General features: G+C 43.0%; 1 protein-coding gene across 2 annotated transcripts in view; it reads right to left on the bottom strand.

Annotated features, from left to right (window-relative positions):
* Positions 1 to 27,383, bottom strand: part of tmeff2a (transmembrane protein with EGF-like and two follistatin-like domains 2a) — a 96,758-nt gene that overhangs the window by 2,222 nt on the left and 67,153 nt on the right. The window contains exons 5-9 of one of the 2 annotated variants that reach the window (XM_070975307.1): positions 15,035 to 15,131; positions 6,772 to 6,920; positions 4,864 to 4,923; positions 4,421 to 4,541; positions 259 to 417 (exon numbers count right to left, since the gene is read on the bottom strand). In XM_070975307.1, coding sequence (XP_070831408.1) covers positions 259 to 417; positions 4,421 to 4,541; positions 4,864 to 4,923; positions 6,772 to 6,920; positions 15,035 to 15,131 — 586 coding nt within the window. The remainder of the gene's footprint in view (positions 1 to 258; positions 418 to 4,420; positions 4,542 to 4,863; positions 4,924 to 6,771; positions 6,921 to 15,034; positions 15,132 to 27,383) is intronic. The other variant, XM_070975309.1, reaches the window with a different exon arrangement.

Genomic DNA, 27,383 nt, shown 5'->3' with positions numbered 1-27,383 from the left:
GTGTGTGTGTGTGTGTGTGTGTGTGTGTGTGCGTGTGTGTGTGTCCATGGGGAAAGTGACAGTACTTTCTCTGTGTGGTGTAAGCAAGGTGACCTTTCAGCTGTTTCCTCCAGGCCCAGGAGCTCCACAGCCCCCCTTGTGACTCCCAAACACACGCAACATGGATGATACTGCTCCCAGGCTCATCAGTAAGCTGTGTGTGTGTGTGTGTGTGTGTGTGTGTGTGCACGTGCGTGTGTGTGTTGGGGCATGACTCACCTGGTAATGCAGAGCACCACCACACAGATGATGACCACCTGGAGTGCTCCAATGATAGAGGCGATGAGGACATAGTGCAGTTTGCCAGAGCCTGGCACCACGTAGAGCACGTTGTACTCTTTGATGTCACACTGGGGACCTCTGAAGCCTGAGTGACAGCTGAGATCGCACACACACACACACACACACACACACACACACACACACACACACACACACACACACACACACAATGGAGAAAGAGGGAGAGAAAGAGTCATTTCTTTGCACTGAGAGACAGGTTAATTATTTTAGTGTTTCTAATGGAAGCGCCAGCAGCCGTTTGGTGAAGACATTGCGGAGGAACAATGCGTCTGAGCGACAGCGGGGTGACGGTGGCTTTTCTTTGCTGTGACTCTTCAGACGAACAGGAGCGATAAGGCTCGCAGCGGGCGGGCGAAGGAGGGCGGAGAGCACGCTCACCTGAAGCAGCTAAATTTTCCCTCTTTGTTTCAGGCCTCCGTCCACGCTAAAGCAGGAGTTACGGTTACAGTTATGGCGGCGCTTTAGTTGGCCAGCTTTCTGACACTTATTGATAGCGAAGGCAACATTAAGGACGTTGACTCAGCAGCCTTGTCGTCTTCAGTGACACAAGTTTAGCAAAGTCATTTCCACTGCAAACTGTCTGCTCTCCATGATCACAGCCGTCTGTCACACAGGCTGCGATTCGGCGGTAATGGCATTTTACAGTTAGAGTACACAAACCCGCTCTGTATCCAACACCTCCTCTAAAAACAGCAAAAAGATAAATCCATTTCATCATGTGACAACACTGTGGGCAAGGTTTAGGCACAAAAACAACACCCATTTTAACCTAAACCTTCATCTCCAGCTTCATCATCATAGCTACAATAATAAACGAGGTTATGGTTCAGGTATCAGTATTGATGGCGATTCTGGTTCTGGTCTTGTTTTCAGATTGGAACCACATATATTCCCGAGGATGTATCTAAAAATGTCAGCCTCCTGTCGGACTTCAGATGTCTGTCCCTTCTAAAGTTAGTGTTGCTGTCCGTTGACCAAAAGAGGATGATGATGAGGAAGAGGTTTTTCATATAGTTTAGGTATTTCAGGAGGGATGATGATCTTTTTAAAGACAACCTGAAAAAGCTGGCGTGGAGCCGTGCACGTGTAATTTGTGTTTTCAGATTCAGCTGACTTCCTGTGGACAGAGCCAGACACACACACACACACACACACATGCAGGGAGAGAGAGAGAGAGAGAGAGAGAGAGAGAGAGAGAGAGAGAGAGAGGGAGAGGGAGGGAGAAACTAATGGAGGTGATCTTTGTCCTCAGAGAGAAGCTAAAATGGTCCCCCTTTTAATCTCTCTTTCTCTCTCCATCTTCTCTTCTTTACCTGCTTTTCCAGTCTCTGGGGAGGTTGTTACCCGCCAACACCTGCATATCCTTGTTTGGTACTAGCACACACACACGTACACACACACGCACAGTCTCCTTCTCTATCCCTTCGACCTGACAGTGTGTAAGATGAACACTGCAACCTTGTTTAGTTTGGGATTTGTGCTCTGCTTCCACTCACATGAACACACACACAGACATGTACCGCTCCCACAGAGACCGCTGTGCCTCTCCTCTCATTAGGAAACAAACTCCTGCAACCAGTAGGGGGCAGCAGAGACATTTCACACGCCCTCTCTGCTAAGCTCTGCTCTGTATGCATGAAGGATGTCTGGCTGGGTGAGCTGGGACGCGCGAGGTTAGAGAGAAAGGAGAGATAGAGGGAGCGAGCGATACCAAGACCCCCTGGCTGCTACACTATCAGGCTGTAAAAGATGGCAGACCTGAGTGGCACGCATGTGCATTCATCGTGTGTGTCTGTGTGTGTGAGTGTGAGTGGGTGGTGGGATTCGGTATCATTTGTCATTTTGCCTTTATGTAAATACATGTTGTGCTGTGTGAAGTGTATTTTGTGTGCTTATGTGAGTGTGTGTACTGTCACCAGCACCTGTGTGATTGCTATTCTGCAAGTGTGTTTGTGTGTGTGTGAGTGTGAAGGGTGTCTGCATTTGTTGTTTGCAGTATTTTCTTGTATTTCTGAACTTATGAGAACCAAATATGACCAAATCCTGCAAAGTGAGGACATTTTGCTGCTCCTTTCTCTTTTATAGCATATATCCAGTTCACAGGTCTCATTTTTGCAGAGCCATTGTTTGTATTGGGATGATAACACTGTGATCACCAAAGTCATTGCTGAGGCCTGGGAATCATTAAAAAAACACCTGACGAGGCAAGAAACAAAGCCCCACTTTCGAAGAGAAAACCAAGGTGAACATCGTCACAGTTCACAGACTGACTTCCAGCCAATGGCGGAACAAGTTTGCCGTTTGTTTAGACCCTCTTACAACGATGGAGCTACACTGAACAACATGCAGATGTCAGCTCAGGCTGGGTAATATGAAAGCTAAAAATGAAAGCTAAATCTACAAAAATATCATCCAAATTGTAATCAAACCCCAATTATGCTAAAGGAGAAAGTTTAGGTCAAGGTTTTGAGTAAGATAAGGCGCAATGTGGTCATGTTTATCATACACTAGCTCATTTTTGAGCACACTGACATACTATCACCGCATAAAGTTCCCATGGCTAACGTGTTAGCAAACACTGGCCTGTTGAAAGTCGTGTTTCTGGGCTCCTGTTGAACTTAATCCAATATTGAACCTAATTTTAGCTCTGTTTTGGTCTTCACCAATCCCTGAGGGAAATATCTGGCCATGCAGCTGCTCCGCTATGTTGACCAGCTAATTGCTAACTTTGCCTGTCTGCTGTTTGATACTGAGCTCAAAAATTACTGTCAATGTAACATCAATTAGAGCAGCCTTGACATTAGTGTCATAGGTTTGGTCCTGAGTATATGTGGACGGCTGTACTAATGAAAGATTATTAGCATTATCACCTGTAAATGATACTGCTTTCGAAGTTAGAGTTCTCTGCTGTAAACAACACTAAAATATCTCGTTGCTTCAGAGAACTCGCTGACGAGACACTCAAGGTGTCAGTCATCAGTGACGCCGACAGCAGTGCGATGGTGTGTTTACAGCCGAGCATTATCATTCCCAGCAGATGACAAAGTGTGGCTTCTCAAGACCAAATCAGCAGCAAATCAAAACCTGTGAAACGATATCACAGCGCGCTGAAGGAAACACCAGCATCCTCATTTAGCAGTGAGAAACACAACAAGGGATTCATTTAGGGCGGCAGTAGCTCAGGAGGTAGAGCAGTCATCTACCAATCAGGAGGTTGGTGGTTTGATCCCCGGCCTCGGCGGTCCACATGCTGAAGTATCCTTGGGCAAGATACTAAACCCCAAAACTGCCCCTGATGCTGCGTGAATTCATATGTACGTTGCTTTGGATAGAAGTGTCTGCCAATGACTAACTGTAACTGTAAGCAGCGCAGCACATTTGACTGGTCCACAGCCCGGCCTACTACTCCAGCAGGAGGGATGTCAAACACCTCCCCCTCGCCGCACACTGGCTTGTATTCATACAAAATAAACAAGCCTGATTAAGAAAAAATAAGTAAGTGGGCTCTAGCACTTTCCTAGTAGTTGCTAAATCTTACAACCGATTAGCCATCTCACATTACATGCTTTCCTCTGGTGTCCGCAGATTAGGGAAGGAGGGGGTGAGCGAGCGTCATCAGGACTGTGGTGAAAAGACAGAGCTGGTCTGAGTCCTCCGACTGTCTGTAGGACTTGTTTATGGCTTTATCACAGCCAAGATGACACTGTAAAAACACTGCAGCTAATAATAGCTAAAATAAATATACTTTAATTGACTGCTAAATGTAGCCCATAATTAGTGACAACAAATATAGCTTTATTGACTGCTAGCTATTAAAACTACATTCAGCTCATGATGAATTAATAATCAATAGTCCCAACTCAACGCATATAAAACAGTGTTTGTTTACCTAACTTTTAGTAAGATTTAGAAAATATTGTGGCATTAATTGTAAAATTTGGTCAAAAAAATGGGTGTCCTGGCAGCTGAGATGCAAACCTACACTGTGTCTTCTAATAAAGATGATATCATACGCAGCATTGGTGTCATTTTCTGTGTGTGTGTGTGTGTGTGTGTGTGTGTGTGTGTGTGTGTGTACCTGCAGGAGGGCTGAGCCAGGACACTGGGGAACTGACACTCTCCATGGACGCAGTAGTTTTTGTAGTGATCTGGACAGGGGATGTACAGGCCGCGGGCCAGCGGATCCTCTTTTTCCACTACTATGTGAACACACACACACACACACACACACACACACACACACACACACACACACACACACACACACACACACACACACACACACAATCCATAAATACTGAATGTACATATGCTCAAGGCCAGCTGTGCATATACATTACTGTACTTTACAAGAAAAGACAAAGATTTAATGAGAAGAAGGGATGAATAATTAAGAGGAAGAATTGCATGACTTGAGAAAAAGCCTGACAGCCACGTCCAAACGTGAAGTAAACAGAATCAAGCACAGCTTTGAGTGGCAGCTCATGTTATTTGGCAAGACGCCGCCGCTCACGCACTCACCTGTGAGGTCGGTCCGTGCAAAGTGTCCGTCTTCGCCTTTGTTCCCAGTTATGATGTCACCTGGAAAGGCCAGAAACACGCTCAAACTGAGTCACAACCTTTCAGCGCCCACCTCCCTTCATAACAGGTTACACGTTCAAAATGATGCTGGCGCAAGCACAGAGGGCTGAATGTGATTCATGGTCTCAACAAAAGGGTTCATGCGCTGTGTGCACCTGTCTGGTTAATGCATATAAATGTGAACTATTCTCTTCAAAAGTCAGGAACCATCTCCTCTAATGTCTCTGACTCAACAAAGGGTAGAATGGAGCAGAGCCATCAGAGGGAATAATGCATTTTTGCTCACCTTATTGACGCTGCATTGAATTCATCTTTTCATAGTGGCTACAGAATATCTTCCTCCAATCATTATCATTTTATTGCAATTGATTTTTTTTTCTTCAGTGGTCAGTGAATTTATTCTCTCAAACTGAGTCTATGAAAGTATTATGGAGCTTTATTATGCAAGAAATGCTCTCGGATCTGAGACTTTTAATTGAATTTTCTTATTTATTTTGTCGCAGAACATCAGAGGAAGAATGAAAGAACAGAACCAAAGCAGTGTTTGGGTGGGATCAGAAGCTGCAGTCTTGTATCTATGTCATCCACTTAAGAGAAATCAAATATGAGGCTGAGTTTTAAGAGCGCTCAGAGCTAAACAGCATCACAGCTACAAAAACACCTCTTTCTTTCTCTCTTCTGTAATTTTTCCTAGCTCCACACACTGGTGACAACTTGAGGTCTTAATGATGCAACACCTTATTTTATGAGCATCTGGCGCAACAAGTGCTGAAAGGAAGAAAAAAAAAAGCTTAACGGTGTTCTAGATTGGTATGAGCTACATTAGAAAGACTGTTTCCCAATAATATGACAAATGACACACGTGGAAATATTCTAAACCAGCGATCTAAAGGAAGGTGCCACTTTGAATCCCGGCTAACAAGAAGTTTACTTTTCCACAGGTCTAAATCTCTCAGCTTCATGACATTTGTTCCTCCCTGATTGAAACAATGTGTGGAAGCGTGATCAGATCGATCGTGGTGGCCTGACCCGAAGGCTGTAACGTGGGGGAATACAGATTTCTATTTGTGCTGCAGCGCTGGTTAGCCGTGATCGCTTTACTCCCCATTACTTCTCAAAGCCTTCATCTCGATTCTCACATCTCGATCAATTGTCCCGTTTGTCCCGGGTGGATGCGGAGCCGGTCAGACACTTGCAAATTGACTTCTACACAATACAAGCTGCTAACAATTGAGATTTGAACACCTCCCTGGGTGAGCCACCTGATGAGTTTTGGCCTGATCTTGCGGTTGCATAAAGCAAAATGAGGAGAAATTAAGATGTTGGTGGATCATACGTCAAATGACTCCCATTTAAAACCATATTGAAAAGAAAAAGTCTTATGTGCCTTTGTCTTCTCCCACACGGATTAGCAATATGACTCAGTTTAGGGATTTAACCACAGAGATTAATAAAATAACTTGTCCCTGGAACCGTTACAAACAAATACTGCACCCAAACAAAAGATACTACACTGAACATGGGGATTACCATTCAGCAAAATTATCAATATACATAGCAGAGAAGGCTATGTGGGGTTTTGAGGATTATCTTTGCACACTATTTCGAAATATGATTGAAAATATTTGCAATCATGAAATGCGGTTGGAGCAGCGGCTGCAGGGAGATACAGACTCGTGCAGTCTGCATTTAGCTTTGCAAGCTGCCTCATTTGCCTCCGTGGCCTCACTTCAACTTGAAGCGAACAACCGCCAGACAGATCGACGGCTTCCTCTGCGTGCGTGAAGGCGCTGTTTAGTCTTTTAGAGTGACGGAGTGTGTGTTTGTGAGTGTGGTCGTGGGTCTGACCTTGGCAGTGGCCCAGGTACTTGACCTCGATGCGTTCCTGCTTCTGACAGGACGCCTCCTTCACCTGGCAGGGGTTGTCATATGAACGGCCGTCTGATGCACACACCGGGTTGAAGCTGATGTGGGAGCAGTCGATGTTGCAAACACACCTGCGGAGCAAAAAAATCACGGGAGAGTAGTAAACTAGCTTGTTATTTATTAGCTATTTCAGGATGTAAAATAAATGAGATCTGAAATATTAATGAAAATGAGAGCATCTTAATCCTGCAGAGACTTTTGTGTATGTTTGACTGCGAGGGACACAGACTGAAATTCGTTCAGGGATTAAAAATGAGACAGAAAAAAAAAACAGTGCAGCTTGCACTCAGTCAGGATGTTGGACCATGCATAGTAATCCTGTTCAGACTGGGTTTTGGCACATTCAATCTGACACAATAGCAAATGGATTTAACTTAGCAAAAAAGAGACAGGCTGCACAGAGGGCTTGATTGACAAATGATGTACCATTACAATGGCAGGAAGCTATTAATAATGAAATTGCGGATAACAAAGCTGTACATTTCAGCATTGCGGAGGAAACTGTGGCACAAAAGCAGCCTGCATTCTCAAGCTTTCAGATGTGTAAATTATTTTAGATAACATTGAAACCAGCCTACATGCAAAATAATGACTTAGCTAGCACTACCACAGTGCACGGCGGAGCAGCTTGGTGGAAGACTGCAGCTAGTTTCTGGTAATACATCGTGTCTTTTTAACGTCCTTCAACAAAACCCGCTCGGCTGAGACATCCTAAAAACCATCTCGATGAAGTGCCCCTTAGATTACCTTCAAATGCAAATTATTTTATTTCAATAAGCAAGTTATGATCACTGATGAGCTTAAAATTAATGCATTCACTGCCCACAACGGATGATCACTTGAAGTTGTTGGATTTAAAGTGTGGAAAAGCGTGTTATTATTTTTGTCTCTGGCAAATAACTGCTTTGAAATCAGTCCTGTTTTGTCTCCTCTCGATATTGAATCAGTTACTTCCTTCCAGAAAAGCTGATATTTCTGGCATGTTTTTGTGGCAGACTGTAATGCATTCATTCCTCAGTGAATCAGGCGCTTACTTGATGCTTTTAGCTCTCACAAATTAACCGGGCAATTTGCTGTCGCACCACAATTTTCAGTGAAATTTAAGTGCGAGACATCCTGTGTTTGTGTGTGTGTGTGTGTGTGTGTGTGTGTGTGTGTGTGTGTGTGTGTGTGTGTGTGTGCGACATCTGCACAAATGACAGAGGGAGCGAGCTCATACACTGCGTGCATGTGCACATACGTGTGTGTGTGTTAATTTTGGCATACGTGTAGCGTGACCCTTAAGTGTGTGGCAGGCCTGATCAGCAGAAATTACACCCAGATTGCCTTCCCCTGACAGTAGCTGCTGAGTAGCGCTGAACGCTGGATTCTGTAATTATAAATCTGTCATTATTCTCCCGGCCTTTTCATTTTCCCCTGATGCCAAGCTCTCAGTAAAGCACGGGCATTCAGCTGTCTTACAGCTGCATTTGCATACAGGGCCACGTGGGCGCCCGCCAACACACCGTGCGCCCACACAGACACACACACACAGAGACACACACGCAGACACCTTCACAATCACCCATGATGATTCGTGCTGCTGACGTTGATGTTGATTGAAACGCCGTGCAGCAAACCGTGGCAGTGCTCAGCTACTGTTGTAATGATGGATCAGCAAAGTAAGACTGATGTGAAGAAAGGCTTCGTTATGCATCAGAGAAGATTCAGTTGTATTTAAAGGCAATATCCAAAATCCCACATAACACAGCTACGAGCGACCTGCCGGAGCAGAGGGTTACACAATGGGACTGTAACACCGTGCTTTAAAAGGGTCAGTTCACCCAGATTAGAAAAAAACATATTTCCTGTTTTAGCCAAAGGCTCACGTCATGCAGATAGTTTGGCTTTATTTTCCGAGGCTTTGACGTATCCGCCTCAAGAACTCAGCCAAGTTTTCATTAGAAATGGAGAAATAATCCGGTAAAATAACCACTGACAGTACACTCTATGTATTATTCAAAGTACTGAAGATACAGTCTGTGGAAACACATTTTGCTGTTGAATTATTTAAATGTAATTTTTCAACACAAATAAATTTTCATTTGCTTCCGTTCAGGGGCGCAAAAATGACAAGAGTCAGAGATAAACACGGCCACGCATCCCACAAAATTCTTTGTGGAAAAAGTAGATCCGGCTGTCAAACAACAATGTTTTCAACGGCCTGATGTGTGTGTTCGCGTGTGTCTGGCTGAACAGTGAATTTTCAATTTGCTAAATACACAGTGGTATCATAAAATGTACCGGTGGCGTTGATGCCATGTGTACGCTGACAGAAGCTAATGCTACCTCAAAAGCTCTCTGGTCCATAACTCCTCTTACTGGAAGACAAATACTGAAGATATACGCATATATGGTGTTGTTAAAAATACCAAATGTAGGACTTTGACCTTGGCAGAGGTAAATAATATCTATCTGGCAGCATCTCAGCAAAGAAAAATTAGACAAGTTTAGAGTATCACTCCCCATGTGGCTGTATTTCTCATTCAATATTTGATATAAACATTGAGGCAATTCTAATCTTTTTTTAGTTACTGAGTCAAATTCAGTTGCGGCTAAATTGTATTATGCTGAACTGGCTTCTCTGAATCTGAGTGTATTGTATTTTTACAAATTTAGCTATTATCATTTCTTGTATTGGATCATGGACCATGTATCTAGACAAGCGTCAAATCCTCTAAGAGGGACACTTCCATTGTATTAAGGTGGGTGCAGATATCCCACCAGCAGACTTCAGTTAAAGCCAAAATTATCTGCCTTGCTAGATATCACTAGAGGCGAGAGAGAGGAAAATACTCTGTAGTTTGGTTTAACCTTTAAAGATGATAAAACACAGACTCCAGTTTTGCAACAGCCACCCTCAAGACAAGATTAGGCTTACAATTACTGTGTCTGCGCTATCACACAGAAGATCTAAATGAGAACAGTTTTAACATGACAGGAGGATTGTTAGGAACTAAGAATTAAAGCAAAATCTTAAGAGCTTCTGAGGGAAAAGGAAAATGTCCACACATCCACCAGAGGAAAAAGTACAATCTTCACATGGCACACATGTGCATGCGTACGACCCCCCGCAACCTCCCATCGTAGAAGAGCTTTCAGAGTCTTCCCGAGAGGCCGCTATGGTCGGTGGCTGATGTCTGGGCTCCATACATTTTTAATGAGGCCTCTCACTTTCTCCACAATAGGCAGTATAACACCAGACTGCAGTGCGTCAACACATCCTAATGCTACTCGCGCACACACTCCAACGCCCACAGACAGCCGTGCACGGTCACATACATGAGGGAGACAACAATCGCTCTGTGATAAACCTTTCCCCCCCTTCTCTCTCTCACACACAGCAAATCATTGCTTCACACGTTCTGCTGAGAGGTACAAAGCAGTAAAAGTGTTGACTGAAAGTTAGCGGTGTGTGTGTGTGTGTGTGTGTGTGTGAATGTGTGCGCTGTTCAGATCCGAGTGTGTGTAACATGTGTGCGTTAGGTTACTTTCTTAGCAGGATGTGTTGTATTGATTAGCTCCATGCAATTATTTCCCTCCAATCAAAGTACTCCTCCTTTCCCCCCCCCGCAGACGATCCACTTCACACACATGTAAACACACACACACGCACACACAGCAGTTGAGGCTAACATATCCACTGACTGCCTCACATGCACAAATCCTTAGCAGCAAACCGTATTGCAACTGAACATAGCATTGATTTTCATAATCCTTAGCCTCAAATTTCACTGTAATCCTCTGAAAAAATGAGTGAGGCAAACAGACAGAGACTGAGAGAGACGGGGGGGGGGAGAGAGAGAGAGAGAGAGAGAGAGAGAGAGAGAGAGAGAGAAAACAAACATGCCGTGTCGAAACAGAAAGAAGGGGGAGAAAGAGAGAAGACATGTAAGTATTTATATATATATATATATATATATATAGAAATGCTTAGAGGAAGAGAAGGCCTCAAGAATACACACACACACACACACACACACACACACACACACACACACACACACACACACACACACACACACACACACACAGTCAAATAACATTGCAGTGCTTTGTAGCATTAAACATTGTCAGTTGAGTAATCGTGGATGGATAGCTGAATGGGTCAAAGGGTCAGGGAGCTGCTGGGCCAGAGCCTCTGTTTGGAGGGACTGTTAACATGTCTTGTTGAGGAAAAAAAAGAAAAACATCACAAAATGACAACAAAGACACACAAAAAACCACTACAAAGAGTCCATACACCACCTGAAAGAGACCCAAACTGACTATGAAGAGACACCAAATGACCGCAAAGGGTCACCAAACCACCATAAACAGAGAAAAAATAACTACTAAGACACACAAATTAACTACAAAGACACACAAAACAACTAGAAAGTCACACAAAACAACTCAAAAGAGACACAAAACAACTATTAACAGACACAAAACCATCAAAACACAAAATGAATATGAAGACACACAGAACAAAACCACCAGAAAGAGACATAAAACAACTACAACAATAAACACTGAGGGCAAATAAAGTTTGCAGCTAGTTTCTGGATGTTGTATATATGTGTGTGTGCGTGGGCATGGACCCAGCTCAAGGACAATAAAGGCCGACTCCCACCTCCCCTACTGGCCTGTGACTTGTCTGGCTTTCCACTGAAATTCCCCTTTGCTCTCCACAGAATGGGCTTGAACGAGGACACAAGTGGCGGCTTTGAAAAGCCTCCAGCTCCTTTCTCATGAGGTCTAAACCCAGCATTCAGACGCAAGTGTGCCTGCAGCCCCTCTCTATGACGGCCTCTCCATCTGCTCCTCCTCTACCTTAATTCTATCAACACCAATGGGTGCTATTGATGGGTTTGAAAGCATAGGTTTTTGTGGGTAATTACAGTTTTACACCACAAATGGATCTAAATGGGTTTTCGTGACACTCTATTGATCCTCGAGGGGTAAATTGGTCTTTTTTGCCTGCCGCCTGCCTCCACAGCACAGAGAGCTAAAGAGGGGTGGTGCAAGGATAGTCAGCCTCTGTGCTACAGCAGGGTCAAATGCACCACAGTTCAGCCAAAAAAGGTTCAACCAGCATGCATTATTTCAGTCACATCACTGGAAATGTTTTTTTTCCTTATTTGAAATCAGATGGTCCTTAATGACGAATGAAGTAGCAATTTACTCCTGACCAGGCTGCTCAGTGAAAGTCAGAGCATCATCTCTGAGCCCATTATGAAAATAACCCTTCATTATAACAGGCACGCATTCTGTTGTGCTGTCAAATTGTATAAAAATAATAATCGGGTATGAAAGATAAAATCAAAATGTCTTGTCATGATTTCACTGAGGAGCGCAGAGAGGGATTTTTTTTCACAAAGGCAACATGATACTGTTGATGCCATCAGCAGTTAGTGTCTCGACATTTGTTTGAACAGGATTACATTCAGTGCAGTGGGTTTTTAAAGCCGTTTGAGTCTTGCTTGTTTCCATACTTAATTTGGATTAATGTTGTGCTCAATCTGCCAATCTGAGCTTTTCAGGTGGGTTCAAGAATGCGAAGGAAGCTGGAAAAACAGCTATATGAACGAATGAATATACAGTGCTCAGCAGAAATGAGTACACCCCCTTTGAAAAGTAAGATTTTAATCAATATCTCATTGAACACAAGAACAATTTCCAGAACTGAGAAGATGCTACCATCACTCCGAGCACTTGGTCGTCGTGCACTTCTCCAACATGACAATGATCCAAAACACACATCTGAGGCCACTGTTGCATTTCTGAAGAAGAACAGGGTGAAAGTGATTCATCGGCCATGTCTCCTGATCTGAACCCAATCAAACACCTATTTCTGAAGAGATAAGTTGAGCATCACTCTCCATCCAGCATCCAGGCTCTAAAAGAGGTTGTTCTTGAAGAATGGAAAAAGATAGATGTTGCAATGTGTCACCAACTCGTTCATTCCATGCCGAGAAGACTTGGTGCCGTCCTTAAACATCATGGAGGTCATACAAAATGCTAGATGTAGTAGTTTTTGTTGTGGGGTGTATTCATTTTTGCATCAACTAATTTGAGTAAAACTGAAGATTTTGTGATCTGAGTTATATTTTTAAACTTCTTTCATGTTATGAGTTTGAAGAAATGTTCTATAAAACTCAGTCTTGTCAAAACTTTGGAAATTGTTCTTGTGTTCAATGAGATATTGATTAAAATCTTACTTTTCAAAGGCGGTGTACTCATTTATGCTGAGCACTGTACGTATGTGCAGGAGAAACACCTATAAGAGGAGAAATAATATATAAGCACAGTGACAAAATATGCAATATTTGCACGGATGTAATCAGCAAATGTACATAACGCAGTAGTGCAAAACAGTGGCTGAGGTCATTTGTGGGGACGTGGTTGTTCTGTGATTTCTGTCAGTAAACACAGTGTAGCCACAAAAATGAAGGAGGTAATAGTTATTGATCATCGATCAGTGCAACACAAAATGTAATATTATTTAAACTATACTGGAATCGAAACTGGGAATCAGTGAGAGCTGGACTCAACATGCAGAATGAATAAAATCCAAACCCAGCTGTAATTATCAGGCTCTTTAAGTATCACAACACTTCATACAGTTGCTGACAAACAGCATTTATTTATCCCTCTGTATTGTTTGTATGAAAATAAGAATAACGCCACACTATAAACACATCACTCTGTCGTCACCTGCTCTTTGATTAGAGTCATCTCTCTCCACTCATTGTTTGATTAACTGACAGTTTGTTTGATTAAAATCAGCTGCTGCCTGATTGGAATAACCTGTCATTTTAATCAAAATGATCCTTTGCTGAGCCAGTGGTTGGATGCTGTTTGATGAAAATTACCTGCTGTTGGGTTGCAATTACCTGTCTGATTATTCACCAGAAACGTTCTTGTGAAAATACCTTGGGGCTTTTGAAAGATTAAAGAGAACTTGTAGTTTCCGTTTTACAGGAAAGTGCACTGAAATATTCATACGTCTGTTTGTGTCAGCTGCTTCTTCAACAAGATACTGTACATTATTGACTTAGACTGCCTTGTTTGCCCATTCTCCTCTTATTGTGGCAAACATCTTGTGGTATATAAGGTATATAATTGCTTCAGTTATGCTTATGCTTGAGGCTCCATTTTCTTTTATATTTCCAGTTTTGTGTGCACACATCATTGACAGTACACTGCGCTGTTGTGACCTTATGAATTGTACCTTTGGGGACTGAGAAATTGCCAATAAATCCATTTCTGTGTTTTAGTAGAATATTAAGGTGCATTTGTGGAAGTGGGTGGCTTCAGGAGGAGTGGACTCCAGCTGTTTGGTATTTGCAGCGAGGCCCAGAATGCACCATGAAGCCGTTCCTTTGCATTATGGTTATTGCACACCAGGGTACATTATCTTTCCATTACATCAAGCAGTTTGATAGAGTCATACTCTCAGGGCACTTCTAATTTCCAGAGGTACGTCTGGGATTTCTTTTGCTGATACCGGCCGATCCTTGTTCCGCCAAATCTGTAATGCTGGTTCATTTAAGCTTCACTCATGCTGCAGAAAGCTAATACACTGATGCTGCTGCCTGGTGCTTGAAACAGTTCACCAGTTGAGCCTCCGTCTAATTGGGCTCTGCACCCACATGTTTATTATGTACCCCTGAGGATGTTTTTAGTGCTGCCTCCTTGCTAATGCATGCGGGGGAGCCGATAACACCAACGTCCGACTCATCAGCACACATTGTTAAATTTATGACAAACGTTATTTCTTTGCTGAACTAGTTTTCCTTGTGTGAGTTAAAGTCATTTTAGGCCTGACATTGCCAAGTCCTGTAAGGATAGTAATTGGATTTCAAGAACAAGCGAAAATCTCCTTTCTCTCTGTGCCCTGCTCTGGTAATTGAGGTTAAATGAAATGGTCAGACATGCACTAAACCTCAGTGGGTGTTCAGCGGCGGGGCTGTGCAGCATAAAGAAGAGCTCTAATCTAAATTCTCAGTGGTCAAACTTGCTGAAATGTTTCACATAACAAACATAAGGGGATAGAAAATGGTAAAGGCTGTCAAGATAACTTTATTCAGCAGCGTAGGCCCACCGGTGTCATGTGGCTCTGACATTTTCAAGCAGTTTGTAGCTGCGTTTGCAAACTCACCAGACGTCCTCTGCATCCACATCGCACTCGGCCCCAAACTGGCAAATATCGCAGGTGGAGGTTTCCTTCTGCCCGGCCTCGGCTGAGCCCTCTCCTCCTGAAAGAAAGAGACAGAAGAAAACATTTAACACCACACAGATTTGTAACAACGCTTCCTGTTTGTCTTAAACCCCGCGGTTTCATTCAGAGGGAGCGCAAACATGTAAGAAAAGGCCCGTAGAAATGCCCCTTTCACGCTGCAGCGTGACCGTGAGAAATCAGCCTCGGGTACCACAAGTGCATTTACATTCTGCCATAATCCCACCGAGGCTATCTCCTTCATCCTTTCACTCCTTCCACTTTTTCTCCACCCTCCTCTGCTCCTCGCCTGACTCTCCTCTATCACTCCCAATATCCCCGCTGATCTCTTTGGAGTCCCTCTTTTATTTCATCGCGCTGAATTTCTCGCGCTGTGAGTGCGACGACTCCTTGGCGGCGGTGTGGGTACTGGCGTCAGGCTTATGGCGGCTTAGGGACTCCGCTGGTGCATATCACACTTCATGAGTGGCCGAGGGGGAGAGGGAAGAAAAAGAGGAGGGGGGGAAAGCAATCTGGCCAATCTCAAATTGCATTCTCCTACCACAGAGGACTCCTCCAGTCTCTGCACGCTCTCGCTCTTCTTCGCTTTCCCCTCGGCCCTCTTCTCCATTAGAAAAACTCTATTTTTAAACTTACTAGGGCCCGTGAGGACAACTTTGGAAAAGAAGACGAAGAGGTGGAACTTGGCATCATTTCCCCATGTCATATCTTTAATCTCCCCAACACACACGCATGCACAGACACCCACACTGCTGCCACCACGCATTGCTCCCTCGTGTCGCCTTTCATTTTCCCTTCTGAAACCTTCGTTATTTCTTGTGATCCCTGGCGACACGCTGGATGAATTGGAAAGAACTCTGGTAGACGGGTTTAACCTGATTTTCCGCTGCCAGGCTTAAGTTGGGTTTGACTCTTATTTTAAGGTCAAAGTCACTTAACTTTACTTCGCTGCCTTTCACTGTTGAATCTAGTTAGCGTTTGACTTGCCTCCTCCATGACTCTCAGCTCGGATTTCGTGCCTGTTGGGTCAGATTATCCCAACAGCTTCATTCGCCTCTTTTGCCTGTGTCCAAAAACACAATGCAGCCTACAAGAGCGAAAAGTTCCTTTGCTGAGGATGTTAAGCTACTTTCATACGTCCTGCCTTTACTTTCAGTGTTTTTTCCTTTTGAAACCGTGTCTCAGGCTGCAGGTGTTGGACGGCAGCCATGGCAGCACGTCCTCTGAATGCTGAACATTTGCAGTCAGGTGGCGAGATGTACATTCTGTATTCACAGCTTTGGTTCGGCTTTACTGTCGGGTCACTTGACTGGCAGGACTGCCAGGTGTGAAGCTGCGCTGGCATGCAGCCCGCCAGTGGATCTTTAACACCAAATCATCTCAGTGTTGACTGCACAAAATATTTCAGCAAATGTCCTCACGTAGTACTCTAGACTCAAATCTATTTAAAGTCCCACTGGAGCTTCACGTTTCCAAAATTTTCCTGAAATTTTCTCTTTTCATAAATGTTTCCCCATTTGAGGATACTTGAAAGCAGCCTTTTTTCCACATAGAATAAAGTGAGAGCATCTCAAAATAATGACCTTTCATGGTTGTGAAAAACATTTTTCTGGTGTGGAGGCATGTGTGTGTGGCAAAGGAAAGACCAGCAGCACTGCGTGCAAACCTGAAAAGGTGGAGCTACTTAATAATAACGAGTGTGGGCTCCACATGCACTGACATCATGAACCTCATCATATCCTACGTTTACACGTAGCAGGGTATTTTGGAAAACGGATATTTTGGCCCCTCCATTTAAAAAAACAAAAAACAAACATTGTGCACACATCGTTTTCAAAAATGTTATTGTTTACATGAACCCGCATAAATACATGGTTGAGTGCCATCATAATGCCAAACCTATGGGCGTGAGTGTAAACATAGGTCGCTCACGTGACATTAAGTATTTTCAGTCGCATGTTGAACCTATAATGCTGTTTAACCCAGTTTACACGCCAACACATAGCTGGTGCTTTCATAAAGTTCCACACAGAGTTTTTAAAAATGATAGTTTTCCGTGAAAAAAACTCTGCGTGTAAACGAGAGGTCAAACCGCATGAAAACATATGCGTTATCCCTAAGTGTAAACGTAGCCATAGTTTAACAAAACTTCATCTGAACTATTCTTCCAGCTCCTAATAGAAATCAGAGAGGAAACACTTGGTCACACATCAATATAAAAAATGGGCCTCTGCAGCTCATTTTGATAAATGGCCACTCCACCAATATTACTCAATAAGTTCAGTTCACCAGTGAAAAAGAGTCAGTGTGCACATAATAATATCCTCTGTAGCTTTCAAGGAAGCTTTTCCAGCCAAAATAACACAGATGATGTTATCAGGGTCATTCTAGTTTGGGCTTTAAACTCCCTGCAGATATTTTCACATTTATCTGGGTTTTAATTGATCATGTGCTAGGCAAGGCATAATTCATACACTAGGCAATTCAAAGTGCTTTACAGAAGCAGTGCTGTTGCAGTTACTCAGCAGAGAATTTATTATACTCTTATTTCAGCACCAACAATCTCAGGATCCTACACGGACCACGATGTAACACGCCAGCGTCTCTTCGTTTGACCCTCCCTGCCCCCTCTTTGAGATTCAGGCTTTCTGGTATAAAATCCTTGTCTCCATCTCAGGGGTTATTATTTCCTCCTGAGCCACACAAGACGTCACACAACTCAAAGTCCAAACTCAACCAATCTAACCCTGTAAAATCCAAGTTCCTTTTTAAGTCTCACCAAAGCAAGCAACACTTGCAAGTCCATGTTTTTTTATTCATATACTTTCGAGGCGTGTTGTCAGTGTTGTTCTGAAAGTGTTCGACTGTGCGTGACAGTTCAATTATATGGGCTTGTTTTTGGTCTCAGTCTTCAAGGTGCTGTTGACGTTGGAGCTGCAGCTGACTGAATTAGCCAGCTGAGACTATTTGACCAACGATGTAAATGTAATTTCCCTTATTTCCACCCGTCATGTATGTTGTGGCGTGTGAAATTTTCTCAGGGCTCTTGCAGGCACTGGAGGTAGTCAGTCTCTCTAGCTGCTCTGTACTCTGTCAAATGATCAGCTCCACATAAAGGCTTGTGGGCAGGCAAGCATGTAAGCTCTCCCACGACTCCCCTCTCGTAGGAGAGGAGGCTCGTGGTATTTCTTACAAGCGTGCTCGTACGTGCACGACGCAAATGCCAACGTCATCTCCTTTCCGTCTACCTTCTGTTCGTTTCTCCCCAGCACTACAGCTAACACGTTTTGTATGTACACTCTCACACACACTCTTCCCCAGATCCCCATACACGGTACTGCGGGCACAATTACCAAAGGCGACTGGGGACAGGCACTGTTTTCCACTCCTCAAATCCCTGATAGAGTCTCCTGTAGCACTAACACAACATCTCCCCTGTTTCTGCGCCTGCTAATCCCTCAAATCAGGAGACACGGCTGGGTAATGACTGAAATGATTAGCCCCTCTACTGCCCCCACAATCAGCCCCCCACCAGCTCCTACATCACCTAGTATCGATCCACGCCTGGACCAGACCGGTCGACCGGCCTCCTCTGTGACTGCTGTCCTAGACTCACCTTCATCTCCACCCAATCCTCTGTCTCAAGCAGTTCCCTTTAATAAACACAACATTTTATCCACGTAGCTTTTGGGTGACTTTAGCACAACGGGAAGGAGAGAGAAGAAGAAAACTTTTAAGTTACGAGGAGGAGAATAAGAGATTAGAGTGGAATGATGAGTAAAGGGGAGATAAGCAGGATTAAAGATAAAATGACAAAGAAACAAGAAGATAGTGGATTGTTCACAAAGGTGCTGTGGACCTTCATCTGGGGGTTAAAGAGTGTCTTTAAAGCTCTTACTGGAGCTGGAGCTTGGTCACGCTATAAATACTACATGCATGAATACGTGCAGTAAGCGCACAGATTCTCATAAAAAACACAACACACTTCAACTCTGTGATGTAAACCTGAGACTCGACTGGTGATGCCGGCCATGCAGCTGCAGAGCGTCTCCCACAAAAAAAGGTTTGCTGTGAGGGAGGAAACCAGCGAGAGAGCTCATTTAACCACAGCAGCTGGTCGAGTTGCTCCAGTTTGGCTTATGTAAGGTGTAAAATAGAGCCGGGCAGAGCCACTGTGCACAGCCTACTATGCAAAAATATCTGTGATGATACAGCAAATAACCTCAATTCTATGATTTTTTAAAAATGCATTTGGCAAAATGGAAGAAATGAATGCTCTCATTTCTGCATTAAGCAAAGGAAAACTGTTCAGTTTAGCTAAACTTGAACCTCATTTTCAAATTGATGTTTCATGCAAATTTGACAATTGTAGTGTTTTTGCCACATTTATTCATCCCAAACAGCCTCAGTACAGACTGGGTAGATGTTAGCTAACTCACTGAACCTCTCCAGGAACCTGTAGTTCTTTACGTTGCTTTCCTTCAGACTTAACCTCCTTTTCTCCTGGTCTGCATACATGCATGCACTGGAGTCATAAAGATTTGGAATGAGCATCAAAATTTCAAACTTCTTCAACTCAAATTAAATTCTAATCAAGCTTCCCTCTCTTAAACCAGGTTTTTGCATTTACTTTATCTGCAATCACAATTTATCTTGGACTAAGTATGAGCACACCTTGAGAAAAGTTAATGAAAAGTACCAATCAGAGAGCAAGAATGTCAACTAATCTCCTCTTGAGCTGGATATCTAACAGTATGTAACTGCCATGTCTTTTCTCCATGAGCATATGCTGCTCTGTATGTACAAAGACACAGGTATGCCAACACGCCTCCTCGCTAAATGACTCAATAGATCCATTGCCAGTGACCCTGAAAATGACATAAATGATGGTTGGAGAGCCTCCCAGTGACTGGTACACTGGACCTTCATTGTCACTTGGTTAATGCTGTAAAACCGTCGCAGTTAGCTGAAGGCAACAAAGCTACTTTATTAGGTTTCAGACAGGATTATGGGTTAAAATTAGCATGTTACTGTTATACACTTATTGTAACTTAACTTAAAATAGTGCAGACTTTCAGTTTCACACAGCACACAAACAAGCTTCCTGTGTTTGTTTGCCCCATCCAACCACCTCACCTCCTCCATATGCAGACTTTCTTGCTCTTTATACAACATCACCTGACTTCCTCCTCTGCTCCTGTCATACTGCATCCACTAGAGGTCGCCGCCTAACAATAAACAGAAATATGGTCGAAACCACCTGCTTGCTCTGACGACCTGTACGGCTGAGGACGGGCTGGGTGTGGCGTGCTGGTGCTTTTCTGCGTGTCGATACATCAGTGAAACAAAATGTTTGAGGGAGACACACAGGGAGAGAGATCATTCATTTGAACGCATGCACGTACACACACACACACACACACACACACACACACACACACCCAAACACAGACAGGAGATTTAGGGCACTCTAGCGTGCGGCTATCATACGGATGATGAATGAAGCCCACACACCCCTGGAGAACAGAGCAAGACCACTACGACCTTGGTAGCAAACACAGAGAGGGAGAGACGGAGAGGACAGGAATGAGAAAGAGACATACCCTGATGCATCCCATGTGTGGTCGCTGAAGCAGATTCAGCGTAAACCCCACATGGCTCACTATTGTTACTGAATCACCCTTCAAAAGGTTCAGACTGGGCTCAGACGTGATTAAAGCCATTTATTCAAAGTCCATGGAACTCCGATTTGTTTCATTCAGGTGAGCAAATGTGATGGCCGCGTGTTCTCATATCATGATGTGGCATTTTACATGCATGAAGTCCCTGCTGGGAGCTGATATGACGAATTGGTTAGAGACAATCAAGATTTAATTGCAGGATGCAGATTAATGCTTATAGAAACTTCCTAAAAACAGTGCAGTATTCTATAGCATACCCTCATTGATGTAAATGAGGTAGCCAAAATATTAGAAACACATTTCAGTATAACACAATATAACTAGACAGCAGCACAAACAACAGCCTCTAAAATGACCATTAAGTTGGATCAACACTCTCTAAACAGTTTCAACAAAAGCTGAACATTATAACCCTCATGAAGGTGCAGGGCTGTTGCATTAGACTGCATAAGTTTTAGCTATAAATTTCTCCTTATATACACAGGCCATAGATTAAGTGCACTATCCCAGATAAACAAAATTATGTTTATTGGCAGGTGTGATAAATCTTACAGAGGACTGTTTTCTTCCCGCAAACAGACATGTGATCCATGAAAGGTGATACAGGAAGCAATAAACATGAGTAGATAGCTGATAATGGCCGGGATGATGATACTGAATCTGTGGTGCAGCCACATCGGATCTGCATCGCACTGCAAGCGGTACACGCAGTTTGAACTCTGACTCATCTGAGATGTAGTCTTTCTGTGGTGGGGGGAGCTCCATGAAGAAAGGACGGTGCTGACAATTAAACTATCAAACCCATCAATCAAAATGGCATTATCAACGGGCCGCTGCCCCAAGTGGCCGGTCTGACAGGGCGAGCTGGGCCAGAGAACAAAAGACAGCCAAATAATCCATAAACATAATGGACATCAATATTGAAAAGATGACAGATGAGACTGTCGACAAGAGGCCAGGATTCAATTTCTATTCTTTTTTTTCCTGCGAGAGACCATATCGCTTTTCACAAAGTCATTTGTCAGCCATAAGGCCGATGAGGAGAAGCCAAGCTCTTCAAAAAGTGAGCCAAGGGCGGTTGTTCCGGTGACGCAAATGACAAAATGAATCAGGCACGGGGCAATAATGACTGTGATATAAATAATGATACGATCAAAAAGCTTGGTGGCAATGTCAAGGAAACCAAAAGTTCGCCGTGTGGTGGCAATCTTGTGATCAAGATTTTTTAAAAGGCATTTTTTATTATATTCCACTGACAAAAAGGCATCAAATGTGAATGTTGGAGTTCATTAACTCGACTGAAGGTACAGTCAGAAACTGTTCATTTAAATGAGGGAGTGGACAAAATGTCTTCTGGGTGTGAACTGATCCCACCTTATTCACCTTGTGCAGAGTCCAATCTAACTTTGAGAAGCAGAAAAAGAGGGATTTGAAATGTCCAGCCAATTTAAACAGATGGGTCGGGTTATAACATATTACATACTGCACACAGTGATATAATACAACCAGCAGAGAGGGATGGATGCTACAGTGAGTGCGTTACGCCACAGCGGCCAAGTTCGTCCTGACCACACCATAACTCAGATATTGTCCTCACCACGGTGGATTGATTACTGGCTTGCTCTCATGTTTTAGTAGGACCCAATCAGAAATGACAGCCATCATTTGTAATTGAGGCGTGCTGGTGCATGATGAAGAGATGAGTCACATGCGACCTTGCGGCTTCACTGTCACAACATATTGTTGGGTCCCTTCATTCTTTTCGCGGTGTGGTGCAACAGCGGAGTCACGCCAAAGACAAATCTCCATCGCCCTGTCACGGACAATTAAGTTTTTTAGATCCAGATTCTTGTTTACTTACTCGCCTTGACCTGCTTTTTCTCAAATGACTTGCCTACCACATCTTACAGGCTCCATTGATCACATCCTTTGAAAAGAAGATCCTGAGGCTTTCTCAGTAACTGAAAGCAGCTAGTAAGAATTTGTGCTGTCAAATTACTCTGATGACCCAATGAAGACCAGAACCCGAAATGTTATACTGTCTGTCAAGTAATTCAATTAATAAGTAAATGCTGCTGGAGTTTTGGCTGCTTGCTATCACCTAGACTGGGATTCTGACACAGACTCAGTGGGAACTTGGGAGAAGTAAATTTAGCAGATAACATGAATTTGATTGAGTAGCTGTAACTACAGTATTTGGCACGCAGTCGCCTACATAACTTTGGACAAGTTTGGCCTTTTGAAAATGTAGCCACTCAATTTCAAAGATGCCAGCTTTCCAGACAGTTAAGCATTCAGCGCAGCCCCTTTGATTTGTGCTTTAACAAGACACGCCATTAGTTATGAATGGACAGCAGCAGACAGTAATGTATACTTACATTGCTCTGTGGGATGGAGCAGCGAGCTGTGTCCATGAATGCCTGTCTAAAATCATCCCTGCCCCCCGAGCAAGCCAATAAAAACAGGAGTCTTACAGTAACACACGATACTGAGTTTAAATTTGACCTCTGACTGACTGTCCCTAATCCCACAGTACCAACAGTACATACGGCCGCAGCCACGTACAACTACCACCACAAGTGTAGCTGTTAACAAATCCACGAACAAGGTCCCGAACTGGGTCAGAGCCTTTCTGAATGGATTAAAAGGAGAATTGTGGCTTTTAAACTTCATCATTCCCCGCTTTGAGAGGATTAGACCCTGCATTCTGTTCCCCTTCTGCCTGAATAGCTCAGCGACTGTCTTTCAACCCTGTAACCTATCTGCAGTCAACCAGAGCTCTCTGGAAAAGTGCATTCAGGTCCCTCAAAAAACTTTAGAAGAAGTGGCCTGTCTGCACTGCAACCTTATTCTTTATTCTTAATAAAACCAGAGTGACTGAGCTATGGCCTGTGTGTAATTCTTGACCGTTGTATGTAAGGAATTAACCGAAAATTGAGGTACACTGATATTTAGAGAAACAGGCTGGGGAGCGTTTGAAATGTTTTGGTACTTGTGCCAACACAACTGGGGTGGGCCGTATATCGGTTTAGTCACCGTCACCGGTTTCACGTTAAGCCACGACATGGATTTTGCAATACCGTCATTGCCATGACAAACATTTAGCTTATCAAAACTAATGTGCTTTACCGTGGCTGTGATAACATGCAGGTAGAGGGCTGTGTTTATATTCATAGAACTGGAGTTATATCAAGTAACTAACCTTACTACTAACCACCATCCACTTGGTGCCAAGAAAGAGTTGCAATATGTCACCCTCCATAAAACCACAACTTTTCATTTTTACTGACGATGGATTAAATAAATGAAATATGTGCTTGTTAGTGGTCTTTAGACGTGTTGGTAGAAATATATTGTTTTTTTAGCTTTGGTCAGAGCCAGGCTAGCTGTTTGACTCTACTTCCAGTTAGCCATTTATGAGAGAAATAAAAATCATTATAAACACTAGTGTTTACGCTGGCTTCTACCATAAAAGTAGTGAGCATCTGAAATTTGGAACAGCTCAGTATTATGCAAAAAGCATTTCACAGTGCACTGCGTCACCGACAACATGGTGTGGAATCAGCTTTTGTGCCTTTCTTCCTCCATAATTGCTATGGCCCCTTTTTTAAACAGTTCCTTTCTGTGTTGTGTCCTAGACAAGATTCCTGTTTTAATCCGGAAACACGCTGAGCTAGCCTAAAGCAAGTCACATTGGACTTCAAATAACATGGGGAGAAAGCAATGCAGGCTATTCTTCCCTAAAGAGGACAACCATCTATTTTAAGTTTGATTTAACTAATGCATTATGACAAAGCCACAGCTCTGGCCCACAGCACTCACTGTCTATTAAGCTGGAAAAAGGATTTTTTTAATCAACCACACTAAATCATTCATGCCTTTGTTTCTGCTTAATTTCAATTCTATTTAATTTTATATGAATCTGGCAGATAGCAACCAAGGCATCAAATGGATCGCCATTACTTTGCAATGTTTTACCTTTTGTATATCTCTCCCACCCTCCAATTACTCCATTATTTGTCCTCATGCACACAGCTCATGAGGATTTTGAATTTCCCATACATATCTGACATCAGCATTCTTGTTGGAAATTCAATTAATTTCCCTCTCAGTTTGCAGCAGCTATGCCTCTCTAACCTTGGCATATTTACTCTCCAAGCCCCAGCACAACATGGGGAATTCACAGGAATGAGCTGGCAGTGAGCAACAAACGTCCTCTCTTTCTCTGCCTCTATCTTTTTCAAGTCATCCTTGTAGAAAATTGTTATGCGCTCTTATTTGTCGAGTGGTCCTTCGGCAAAGAAAATATCCTGTCCCATGTGGCTTGTGTGGGGTACGGGTGGCCTGCCTTGACCTCTACAAGAGAGAGGAGCTTAAGTGGACACGCTTCACTGTGATTTAAAGCAATAGTATGACACTTGTGGAAATGTAAATATTTTTTACAAAGTTTTTTTTTTTACAAAAAATTGCAACCATTATATGTATATATAATCATCTAGCTTTGCATAAAAAACAGACTAAATTAGCCTGGGTCTGTCCAAATTATAAAAAAGCCTACCAGCACCTCTTAAGTTCACTAATTAACATGTTGCATCTCAACCTGTTCACAAACCAGAATGTAAAAATGGGGAGTTACCTGCTGTGATTCCTTCTATTTGGGCACAGTCATATTAGATGGAGCCATGCTCATTGTTTGCATGTAAATCCCCCAAGGACAGTGGCCTCAACCATCTCATGTAATAAAACAGCAGGTAAGTGAATTTCAAAAATGTCAAGCTGCTCCTTTGTGTGATCAAAACCTCCTGGTATGTCAGCTGGGTTGACCATTGGGATTGGCTGGTCCACCAGAACGCTGTCACAATGATTTGTTGCACGCTTTGGTTCAAATACATGATGATCCATGTGATCACATACAATTAGCCGTAACCTCGTTGCACCTTGGCCTGTCTGAACTTGGAGGAAAAAAAACTACAAGGAAGTTAGCATGAGCAGCTCTGTATTTGTTTGAAAGAAGGCCTTCATGCACAAACACACTGTGGAATGAAGGCTACGTGGAACAAAAGCTAACCTTGAAACGGGTTTGGATTTCAGGGTTTCTGTCTTTTCAACTGGTTTTGTCCATGTGGCTGCTCGTGGTGATAATTTGGTGATCCAGCCTCAACTGGAACCTCAGCAAATCCGTCAATATTTTGCCATTTTTCCGGGTCCTACTGTTCAGTTGGCTTCACACCAGAAGCGATTCCTCCCCTTGCAGGTGGCCAGCCCACATAACAGCTGACTAATGGCTGTTTCTTTAAGCTAATGCTATGTTTGACTGGCGGTGTAATTACATACTGTATAATTTGCTGTAGTTATTACTGCTAGTGTGGCTGCTCGTAGAAGCTAGCTATCAGAGCTAATTTGGGTTTGCAGACAATGTTTCAAGTGCTTTCCAACTGCACCACGAGTAGCAATTGTTCAGTTGAGTAGCTCATTATCGCAACAGCGATTTATCCATATGCCCAAGTAATGTGTCACTTCCAGCCAGTGGCTTTGAGCTGCACTATTGGAAAAGATGACAGATGTTTTCAGTGGAATTTTAGTTTTTTTTTTTTTTTTTAAAGTTACTTTCCCAAAAGCATTACCTGATTAATGTTAAAAATGGCCAGTTAAACCTGTCTCTGTATGTCCCACAGGACAGAAGTAGAGATGAAAAAATAAAAATGATACAGAAAGAGAGAGAGTGAAACAAAACGTGCATGTGTGTGCTTTTATTTCAGAGTTTTGGTGTGAATCTCTGTAGCTCTGACAGCCAAAATGTCCTCATAGGGATTGAAAATGAGGGCGTTTAAGAGTGTAGTTATCATAGAGTTTGAGTGTATGACATTACAGGGATTATGACTGAGCTTTACTGTTAAAGTTAGCATGGTGTTAGCATTAGTCTTAGTTGATTTAAACATTTATGAACGCACTGAAGTGAAAAATCTTCGTAGGTGGAGCAATATAAATACATGTGTGTCCTGGAGTGTAAATGTATGTTTCTGCATGCATGAACATAGATACAAAGGCTCAAGGAAGACACTGATGTATTTTATACAGACACTGCACATTCACTGTGATCTATGGTGAAAAATCAGAGCAGCAAAAGAAAGAAAAGTGGCTTATCTGTTACTGTTTTGATTTCATACTGAAGCAGATATAGGCAGACAGGAAGCAGCTGCCCTGTAGGAAGCAACTATTAAAAAGCTTTTGTGCTCTCATGGACTTTCAGTATCTGACAGTTGTTTCAAAAGCTCCATTTTCATTTTGCTCCTGATTGCTCAGAGCCATTTAGAAGCACTTCAATCACTTGTATAACACAAGGTATTTGCTATGTATAACTTTCCAAGAAACCAAAACATGTATTTCACCAGGGCTTTCAGAGTGCAGGGGAAGATATCTGCAGTCAATTTAGGAGGTAGAGCTGCAGCGTTTTACTGGGAAATTTCCAAGATGTAAAAATGAGAAACTTAAATATACTTGTTAGGATATAAAAATAGGGTACATGACTTGCCATTGCACAGCCAATTAGAGAAACCATGCCATTTTCTAAACAGTCATGTGGCAGTGCT

Source organism: Chaetodon trifascialis, chromosome 12 (genome assembly GCF_039877785.1).
Source record: "Chaetodon trifascialis isolate fChaTrf1 chromosome 12, fChaTrf1.hap1, whole genome shotgun sequence".
Taxonomy (NCBI): domain Eukaryota; kingdom Metazoa; phylum Chordata; class Actinopteri; order Chaetodontiformes; family Chaetodontidae; genus Chaetodon; species Chaetodon trifascialis.
Note: the sequence above shows the minus strand (reverse complement) of the source record. Positions and strands in the feature narration are given on the sequence as shown.